This window comes from Limulus polyphemus, unplaced genomic scaffold (genome assembly GCF_000517525.1).
Source record: "Limulus polyphemus unplaced genomic scaffold, Limulus_polyphemus-2.1.2 Scaffold7216, whole genome shotgun sequence".
Classification (NCBI taxonomy): Eukaryota; Metazoa; Arthropoda; class Merostomata; order Xiphosura; family Limulidae; genus Limulus; species Limulus polyphemus.
In genome coordinates, this window is record NW_013672826.1 from 22423 (window position 1) to 33945 (window position 11523).

General features: G+C 34.8%; 1 protein-coding gene across 1 annotated transcript in view; it reads left to right on the top strand.

Moving 5' to 3' along the window:
* LOC106474431 (regulating synaptic membrane exocytosis protein 2-like) overlaps positions 1–11523 on the top strand; it is a gene marked incomplete at its 3' end in the record, with an annotated part of 37555 nt that overhangs the window by 21411 nt on the left and 4621 nt on the right. The window contains exons 7-12 of the mRNA XM_022402739.1: positions 695–860; positions 3515–3604; positions 5356–5500; positions 5822–5962; positions 7468–7660; positions 11039–11247. Of these exons, the coding sequence (XP_022258447.1) occupies positions 695–860; positions 3515–3604; positions 5356–5500; positions 5822–5962; positions 7468–7660; positions 11039–11247 (944 nt within the window). The remainder of the gene's footprint in view (positions 1–694; positions 861–3514; positions 3605–5355; positions 5501–5821; positions 5963–7467; positions 7661–11038; positions 11248–11523) is intronic.

Genomic DNA, 11523 nt, shown 5'->3' on the forward strand with positions numbered 1-11523 from the left:
CGTCATTGTTTATTTTTACTATGTTATATTTTATTGTTTATCGTTACTGTTTACCTTCACTGTGTTATTCGTCATTGTTTATTTTTACTATGTTGTATTTTATTGTTTATTTTTACTGTATTGTAGTTTATTGTTTATTTTTACTATGATATATTTTATTGTTTATCGTTACTGTTTACCTTCACTGTGTTATTCGTCATTGTTTATTTTTACTATGTTGTATTTTATTGTTTATTTTTACTATGATATATTTTATTGTTTATTTTTGCTATATTGTATTTTATTGTTTATTTTTACTATGTTGTATTTTATTGTTTATTTTTACTATGTTGTATTTCATTATTTATTTTTACTATGATATATTTTATTGTTTATCGTTACTGTTTACCTTCACTGTGTTATTCGTCATTATTTATTTTTACTATGATATATTTTATTGTTTATCGTTACTGTTTACCTTCACTGTGTTATTCGTCATTATTTATTTTTACTATGATATATTTTATTGTTTATCGTTACTGTTTACCTTCACTGTGTTATTCGTCATTGTTTATTTTTAACTATGTTGTAGTCCTCTTGCTGTATTTGGGTATTAGTTACACTTTTAATGTGGATTTAATTTTTTTTGTAATCTAGATAATTACGTGATTGTTAAATGTTTCTTACCTAATGTTGATTTGTTCACATCTTCAAGCGAAAAGAGCAAACGACGAACAAAAACCATTGCCGACACTAGTGACCCCAAGTGGAACCAGACGTTTGTGTATTCTCCGCTGAGGGGGACGGACCTGAAGGCACGAGCTTTAGAACTTGCAGTTTGGGATTATGACCGATATGGAGTTAATGATTTCCTGGGAGAGGTAAAGAACTCGTGTGGACTAGTAGTTTAGATATTGTTCGTTACATGATCAATATCCATATTTCCAGTGGTGGGATTGTTTGTAGAGTAATATTATTAACTACTAACTACATTTATATGTATATGTATTAAATCTAAACCTATAAAAATGGGCCCGACATGGCCAGGTGGTTACGGCGTTCGACTCGCAATCTGAGGGTCGCGGGTTCGAATCCCCCTCCCATAAAACATGCTCGCCCTTTTAGCCGTTGGGGCGTTATAATGTGATGGTCAATCCCACTATTCGTTGGTAAAAGAGTAGCCCAAGAGTTGGCGGTGGGTGGTGATGACTAGCTGCCTTCCCTCTTGTTTTAAACTGCTAAATTAGGGACGGCTAGCGCAGCTAACCCTCGTGTAGCTTTGCGCGAAATTCAAAACAAACCAGACCTATAAAATGACTCCAACTGTCAGTAATGACTCTTCTTGTGATTTCTACAAATAAACACTGTTTGAAACGAAATATTCAACATGTAGGACCGAAAGTTCAGTGTCATTAAAACATGTGTTTAAGAACAGCAAAAAAGGAGATAATGTTTATTAAACAATTTTATAACCAATAACAATTCTTAGTTTCCTTTTCTGCTTACATTTGACTCATCATAAGCATAAGTATTAAAGTCTCGTGCTCATTTTTGTGCAACACATCTGAGTCTTACATTTTTTACACATGGTAATTTCTGTGCTACACATCTGAGTCATTCATTTTTTACACATAGTAATTTTTCTGTTACACACCTGAGTCTCACATTTTTTACACATGGTAATTTTTGTGCTACACATCTGAGTCATAATTTTTTTTTACATATGGTAATTTTTGTGCTACACACCTGAGTCTCAAATTTTTTACACATGGTAATTTTGTGCTACACATCTGAGTCATACATTTTTTACACATGGTAATATTTGTGCTACACATCTGAGTCTCACATTTTTACACATGGTAATTTTGTGCTACACATCTGAGTCATTCATTTTTTACACACAGTAATATTTGTGCTACACATCTGAGTCTCACATTTTTTACACATGGTAATTTTGTGCTACACATCTGAGTCATTCATTTTTTTATACATAGTAATTTTTGTGCTACACATCTGAGTCATTCATTTTTACACATGGTAATTTTGTGCTACACATATGAGTCATTCATTTTTTACATATGGTAACTTTTGTGCCACACATCTGAATCATTCATTTTTTACACATAGTAGACTTTACCTAACAGAATCCACGAGTTTTAAGTTTATCTTTTTTGTTTCCAAACTTCACACTAGAGGGTTAAAAGTGACCGTAAACTGTACTAACGTTTATTAAAGTAAAGTACTGATACACCACTTTATTACGACTCCCACCTAATATTGAAATAGACCGACCTTCTTCACCATAATAGTTTGTACTCGGCGAGACATAGACTCCACGTGATATTGGAATTTGTCTTATTTCAATTTTGTCGAAAATTGAAAATCTGCAGTTAGTTCACAGATGACGTCAGAGAGCTATGGTGTCGAATATTCCAGTAATTTAGTGGATGATGTGGATAACATAAAATGACTGAAGTCATTGTTATAGTTTTCGAACTAGTTTCAACCATATCAGCGTGTTGGATTGTTGAATTATTGTCTTGGAAGAGCTCGATCCATGGAGGTTTCCATACGACACATTTTGAAACTCTGCTCCTAGTAGTAAGACTGAAACAATCTAACTTATGTTTAATTTGAACAGCCTTAAGAACTGGTTTTTGATAACTACGCTCCTGTCTGATGGACACCTACCAACATCTTCTTTAAACTCAGGAGAAATCCTTGTTCTTACTGTTTTTCTAGCAGATCAACCATGATATGGATCAACCAATCACTGGTTTTTCTAGCAGACCAACCATGATATGGATTAGCCAATCGTTGGTTTTCTAGCAGACCAACCATGATATGGATTAGCCAATCATTGGTATTCTAGCAGACCAACCATGATATGGATCAGCCAATCACTGGTTTTCTAGCAGACCAACCGTGATATGGATCAGCCAATCACCGGTTTTATAGCAACCAACCATGATATGGATCAGCCAACCATTGGTTTTGTAGCAGACCAACCATGATATGGATCAGCCAATCATTGGTTTTCTAGCAGACCAACCATGATATGGATCAGCCAATCACCGGTTTTCTAGCAGACCAACCATGATATGGATCAGCCAATCACTTGACACGCTACAAAAGTATTCGTTTATGCATATGCAAATAATTAAAGTGTCCTACAAATGTGTGGGGGAGGCGATTCTAATAAAGTGGTCAGACAATTCAGATTAACATTTTGTTTGAACAAAAGTGAAAAATAAACGAGGATTTATCATATTTTGGTTCTCTAACTCTTTACTTTAAGATATTTTGGAGTTAAGTTTATACGTTTATTACGACACTTCAAGAGGAATGTCCAGTACATAGAAAGGTCTGACCTTTGAAAATCAAGTCAGTAATTTGGGAATTTTTGGTCCACAATGGTCTTCCGTTAGAGAATGTCTCAAGCATTAAAATTAACAAATAGTTGAAGACATAAAAGACTGTATAAAGTAGAAAACTGTGTGCTTTGTTTGTAAAAGGTTTCTTTTTTTGTGTGTAGGTGGTGATCGACATATCTTCTGCACCGGTCAACAAAGAAGAAGAGTGGTATATTCTGACCAGTCACGAGGACAGCCTCAACGCACTATTAGTAATGTTACCAAGAAATTATAACAATATATCTTCAATTCTCGAGTTATTCGAAAATGTTAACGATAATATTACCATAATCGAGTAATAAGCCAACTTAATTACGTCTTCGATAACTAAGCTAAAAAGGATTAATGAAAATATATTTGTGTTAACTGATTCGGAAAAAAAATAAATTAGCAATTAACTTAACTGATCTAATAAAAAGGCTTAACAATATATTAACCTTAAAAATAAACAAGAAATATTAGCAATATACTTATGTTAACTGATTCGGGAAAAAAATAAATTAGCAATTAACTTAACTGATCTAATAAAAAGGCTTAACAATATATTAACCTTAAAAATAAACAAGAAATCTTAGCAGTATACTTATGTTAACTGACCTAATAAAAAGGCTTAACAGTACATTACTATAAAAAATATTTTCCTTGTTTTTAAGCACAAAGATACCCAATGGGATATCTGTGCTGTGCCCACCACGGGTATCGAAACCCGGTTATTAGCGTTATAAGCCTTTAGACTTACCGCAGAGACTCTGGAGTAGGGGTTCTTATAAATAAACAAGAAATCTTAGCAATATACTTATGTTAACCGATCTAACAAAAAGGCTTAGCAATATACATATGTTAACGGATCTAACAAAAAGGCTTAGCAGTATATATTAACCTTAAGAAATAAACAAGGAACCTCCACATATTCTTATGAAAAAAACCTTCAAATTATGTATATATTACCACCATAAAAGGAACAGTGATAAGTTTTCAACATCACTAGTTTCAAATAGTTATAAGAACCGAACCAAATCAACATTTACGTTTGTATGTGGTATTTTAAGTATTCATCACCCATTTTGTAAGCTTTCTTGTTAGTTGGATTCCTTACACCCATCTCCCTATGAGCAATTTTTACTGGTCTGGAATGGTCGCCCACAGTGGTTCATCGGTGAGTGTGCAGGCTACGACGCTAAAAATCGGGTTTCGATACCCGTCATAGGCAGAACATAGATAACCTATTGTGTATATTTGCGCTTAACAACAACCAAACTAATCGTGGTAGTCTTTAAGAGGTGGAACTTCCAGTGTTATTTAATTCAAAGCTGCGATCATAAGCTAAAGATGTGTTAGTAATGACAAGCTCAATCAGTCACCAAACAACGTTTCGACCCCTGCGATCGGAAGCTAAAGGTATGTTAGTAATGACAAGCTCAATCGGTCACCAAACAACGTTTCGACCCTTGAAATGTCTAAGACAAGTTGGGTCAGCAGCAATGCTGCGTCAATGTACTTAACAGATTCTTATTTTCTCTGCCAAAACCAAACTGATGATTATTTTGTTAAGAATGTTCTGAAACACAGTTATTCTCCATATTAACAGCAACATTTCTAAGATTTTTCATTTGGGGGCATAAGAAGGTAAAGAGGTATTTTTTTTGGGGGGGCAGACAAATTAACATTTTAATGTCAGTGGGATTCACAATATACAGAATTTTAAAATCTTAAAAGATGGGAGGGAGGGCTTGTTGGGGGCTGCCCTCCTCTCACGCCACCCCGGTAAACACGTCCCTGCATATTGTTAAGACTAAAGATTGGTAGATCTATTTATTTATTTTTTACACGAATCTAACATGGCTACTCCAAACCACACCCTAACATTAACATCTTACATTCACTCTTCTAATTGGACGAAACGATTACTAGTTAATTATTTTATCTAACTCCATATCATAGAGTTCCTCTTGTGTACCCCTAGCAGCGGCAGAACATGTATCTGGATACAGAGGCAGCAAGCACCATCACATCCACAGATCACCCTTCTCCTCCTTCTACTCTCTCCAGACTTTCTGACAGCGATATGTCTGAGTATGATCTGGACGATGGAAGTGCTCTTCTTCGAGGTTAGTTCTTTAAGCGTTTTTTTTTTTTATTGCATCACAATGTTTGTGTTTTGTTGTTGCTGTTGTTGTTGTGTTCCACATACCAAACCTTATACGGTACTTCGCAAAGTGTTGAAATCACAAAAAACCTCCACCCCTGTCGATGATACAAAGTGACCAGTGATTTCTGAATAATAAGAACTGTTTAATCATAGCTGAAAGAGTTAGGCAAGTAAGATTTCTTTTTGAGCATAATTTCTTCATAATATTTTGAAATTAAATTGAAATTTATCAATTTAATTTCTCGTTTTCAAATCATAATGATTATAATTTATTTGGCAGATCGAAGACTAGCCGACACAGATGACGCTGGCTTTACTCTCATGGGAAGCGACTCAAGCCCTCTGCTGGCAAGAAGTCAGTTTGGTGACGTCATGGGTCGAGATATGTCACCAGTAAGCAGCAAGAGACGGTCCCAAAGACGTGGGTATTAATTATATCATTGCATTCTTCTTTTTGAATATTCATTGCAAGAAGTTGAGCAAATAAAAACATCTTTGCATAAACTGAAACTACTTCTGATGTCCATTATGAACTACGATAGTGGTTCATAATAGGGATCGCCCAGGAATTTCTATTAGAACATATGGGCAAAAAATTCGGTGTTTCACTAACGCACATCACTTGGAAAATGATTTGTGTAACTTATAGCGCATTAATTGGAAACTGCTGTGTTAAGGATTCATTATTTCTCGAGTTCTCTGTTGTACTTTGTCTCTACCTGGTTTTCTACGACTACTTCAGTGAGTTTTCTAACAGTAGACGATTACCATAGTAGATTTCTCTACTCTTGAGAGCTGTGGTTTATTTCACTGATTTTCGTAATTCGCTGAAATTGTGAGTGCGTGTTTTAGTATTTTTGTTTTAAAAGCCTAGAGGAAAATCGGCTGGGTATCTTACACCAAAACCTAGACAGATATATTATATGAAACGCTTTGAATGTCCATGACCTATTTAAAAAGTTGGTTATATTTCATTGAAAGTTGATTTACGTGGCTATACATACATAATATATGTGATGTTGTTGTGAGCGGCTTCCTTTGTACTCGACGCGTGTTAAACGTGTGTTTACACGAAATCCTAGGCACAAAACCATCTGGCTCAGTAAATTATGGTTGGGTGGAAAAAAAACACGCCAATGCAGCAGTAAACTGTTAAAAAACATGTAACATTCAATTGATTACACGTGTACGTATGTAACTTAAAATGTATTCTCCATAAATGAACATAAAAAAACACACCAGAAACAAGTTAATTAAAAGTTGTTCATTTAAAAGGGGAATAGGGATCGTCAACAAAGTACAGAAACAAATTGAATCAAAGTGCAAAAATTATATTTTCAAGCCTACAATTCAAGCCTCAACTCGCAATCCGAGAGTCGCAGGTTCGAATCCCTGTCACCGAACATGCTTGCCTTTCCAGCCTTGAGGGCGTTATAATGTGACGGTAAATCCCACTATTCGTTGGTAAAAGAGTAGCCCAAGAGTTGGCGGTGGGTGGTATTGATTCCCTCTAGTCTAACACTGCTAATTGACGGACGGCAGGCGCCGAGAAACTTCGTGTAGCTTTGCGCGAAATTCACAAACAAAACAAATTCTCTAGAATGAACCCAAAATGTAAACGGACTAATTACAGACACATCTAGTCTCATTTATTTTTCGTGGTTACAAGAAAGTAAAAAAAAGGGGGGGGGTACGATTTAACAGACATCTTACCTTTAATTCAGTTATGTGCAAAATGTATTACGTTTAGGTTTATATATTTGCGAACCGTCATTTTTAAACAGAATCTGAATATAATATGTGTAAAGGTTTAAGGACCATACATACTGTGGACTGACTTCACACAGGTAACTTGCTTTACGTGCTTTTCCACTTAACTAACTCTTCTTACTTATATGTTAACGATGTTTTAACCTTGGCTCTTAGTTTCTACTCGAGAAGAACCTATGTACGATCACAGTAGGCGGGCTACAGTCACGATTCCCGCTTCATCAGCCACCATCAGAGGGCGCTCTCGCTCAGCAGTGCACCAGAAAGAAAGCGGGATGCAGAGATCAAGATCTCCTTCCAGAAGGGAAACTGAAGCGACATCTAGGTCATTATCCCCATCAGAAATTAGGTATTGCATAAAAGCTGTTCTCAGTACCAAAACCAATAGTAAAAAAAAAAACATTTACTTTATATTTTAATGTTTTCAATATTTTAATTAAGAAGTGGAATTTAAAGTTTTATTTTTTTTTCAGACTAAGTTTATTTATTCAATTTCATTGAGACATATTTCCTAAATCACACACTAGGCCTAATTTTCACTTACATTTCAAGTCTCCTCAGTGTAAAACCAATAGTCCATTAGTGTAAAGTACAGTCAGTGAATTACAGGATAAGTAAACACCATCTTATAAGCTGAACTGACTTGGTCAGGCCCTAATGGTTGAGCGGTAAATTTACGGACTTACGATGCTAAAAACCTGGGATTCGATTCTCCGCGGTTGACAAAACGTAATTTCCCTTTGTGTATCTCTGCGCCAAAACAACAACACTGGTTAATTTGAGGCCTCTGTTTATGAATGAATAAAAATCTCTCTTTCATGTGAAGGCTTCGTTTGTTACTGCCCTTGTTAGGATCTTCAAGTAATTTGAATGGACAATTACGTCACACTCATCTAAATTTAGTGGTTCCTAACCGCTGGATCACAAGGGGATTTCAGCCAGTCCGCAAGACGGTTGAAATTTTTTTTAAAGATAGTTTGTTTGTTTATTTGTAGTTAAGCACAAATCTACACAATGGGCTATCTGTGCTCTGCCCACCACGGGTATCGAAACAGGTTTCTATTGTTGTGAGTCCGCAGACATACTGCTGTGCCACTGGGGAGCATTAAAATATTGAGACTGAGGTATATTGTCGTACAAGATCACTTATTAAAAGTACTTTAAAAAGTTAATCTTGTACGAAGTGGTCCGTTGGGGATCGGAAATAGCTGGTTCTCAGTCGGGAAAAGGTTGGGAACCGTTACTATCTAATATATTTTATTTATTTGTCATTCTTAAATTTGCATATTCTTTTTTGTAGCAGTAGCTTTCTTGTATTTATCTCGAAAGTTCGCGGGCACATTTTAAGTTTTCTTTGTCATCTTGTGTGTGGTTTTCCTTATTGTTTTGTCTATAATATCGAGGAAAAGAAAATAGCGTGTGTTTTTTTCATTATGGTGTTCGTATTAGTCCTGCTTTATGCTGTTGTTGTTGCTTTCCTTACTGTATGATCAAATATTATAGAGAAAAGACAAAAAATACTGTTTTTTGTTTTATTTGGTTTTAGATCTATATTGGTCTTTTTGAGCTAAGTGAAACAGGAACGTGTCATTTGCCGATTCTCTAAAGTTCTAAGCCTAAATTTGAACGAGGGTGGGTCTTTTTGTGTATTTTTTTAATCGAAACGAATTAATTCATTTTAAATCTAGATTATTACTTCATTAAATTCATAACTATAAATATAACATTAGGTTAGACCAAGGATATAAATATAACATTAGGTTAGACCAACGATATAAATATAACATTAGGTTAGACCAAGGACAGGTTTTGTCTATAAGATTTCACAATCATATTTATCTTTGTAATATGAGGCTAATAGTCTTTTTAGTGTTAAAATATATTATTTATTTGAGCTTTCCAAACAATGAGTCTATTGATAACGTTGTTAGAAAAGGTTATTGTAATCGTAATTCACTTCACGCTAGAAATGATTATGAAACCCAATCTATCATCAAATTCACCAACTGTCACTGAGTTATACCAGTTTCAAGGAATTTCGCCACTCACCAGTAACAAGACTGGGCTGTTTCTGCTGATGGAGTGTATATTATATGTACGGTGTTGTGTGTGTGTTGTCTTTTACTGTATTATATGTACGGTGTTTGGAGTTGTCTTTTACTATATTATATGTACGGTGTTTGGAGTTGTCTTTTACTATATTATATGTACGGTGTTTGGAGTTGTCTTTTACTATATTATATGTACGGTTGTGTGTTGTCTTTTACTATATTATATGTACGGTGTTTGGAGTTGTATTTTACTATATTATATGTACGGTGTTGTGTGTTGTCTTTTACTATGTTATATGTACGGTGTTTGGTGTTGTCTTTTACTCACCACAGTGAATGTATATTTTATATCATTTGAAAAATAACTAGCTACATATAGTTCAGTAATATATAGACTTTTTCAATGACTGTATAGAATTAAATGTATTATGAAAACATTTCTAATCTTAACCCTTGTACGCATTAATTTTATCATTCGAAATAATAAGTTTAAAAACGATTGTTGAATTTTGAATGTGGTTATACAATGGGGGACCTAAGAAGATCAATGATGTGAAAAGAATACGCTTTTTGACACATTAAGAATTTAAAGGTTATGTACAATAATTGAAAAAATTAATCAAATAAATTTATGGAAGTAAAAAATAGAATCGTAAAAAGATAACTGTGATTCAAGTACATACTTCGACAAAAGTTACGATGAAAGCTAAACAAGTGCTTAATAAACCAGTGTATTATCGAAAATAGTGAAAGTATCATCCAAGGATAGAAGTATTAACTTTGCTGTTTAACATCAGTGAGATCATAAACTTGCATTTTTAGTTTGTTTGTTTGTAATTAAGCATAAAGCCACACAATGGGCTAACTGTTCTCTGCCCGCCACGGGTATCGAAACCCGGATTCTAGCGTTGTAAGTCCGCAGACATATGCATTTTTAGTTTGTTTGTTTGTAATTAAGCACAAAGCCACACAATGGGCTAACTGTGCTCTGCCCGCCACGGGTATCGAAACCCGGATTCTTGTATGTTCAGTATATATATAACTTTATTGTAAATATGTTAAAAACAGCTGTATTCCCTAATTATTGGAGTATGTCTATAACCAAGATACATTTAAACCAAGATGTCACTTGTAGTAGTTCTTCAGATGTAAAGATCGTATTTCTCCATTGAAAACGTAAGATTTAGTTTGTTAATTTGCTTGTCCTTGTTGCAACCAAGGTTGCATCTGTTCCACGATTGAGAGAACATGCAACATAAAGAACGACGAATAAATAAAGTAGTATTTGGTGCACACCTTAGGTGAGTGTGACGTAATCGTCCGATGACATTACTTTAAGATCTTAACAAGGTTTTCGCATGAAAGAAAGTTTACCCATTCATAAGTTGAAACCGAAAAATAACCACATCAGCTCATTAGAATGGTTAAATCAGTTACCAGTTGAAATGTGTGTATATATTATTTCTCGAGGTTGATCATTTCGTGGGTGTTTATCGTATAGTAACAATGGGACTTCTTTCAACAAAAGAATGTAACTTTCCTCACACTGCTGGAATATTGTTTAGGATTAATTATTTCTAGACAGATGGATTGATTTGGGACTTATTTCTTAGAGCTCGTGTTAACACGACAACAAGAGAACAAAGTCATATGCATATTATTTATATACTTTATAGACCACGTTCGTCCGTGATAAAGTCCCCGACTCGTCAGTATTTCAAGACAAAAGACGCTATCTTGTCAGGTACACACCTCCAGAAAAAACGTCAGCTACCCACAATTCCCCCGTCTCTCCGGCAATCTTCACGTAACCAGATGAGGCTAGATATGGAAGAAAGAGCCAGCCACTTAAAGTTTCGAATACAGATGCAGCGACGAGGCAGAGGTAAAGAAACGGAAACACTATGAGCTGCTTATTAAATATAATTATTAATCTCATACAAGAATAATAACACTCAAGTAGAAGAAGAGATATTGTCATACTACTACGTCACGTATATATGGAGATTAGTCTTAACTATTAGTGCTCTTCATCATACTACTACGTCACGTATATATTGAGATTAGTCTTAACTATTAGTGCTCTTCATCAAACTACTACGTCACGTATATATTGAGATTAGTCTTAACTATTAGTGCTCTTCATCAAACTACTACGTCA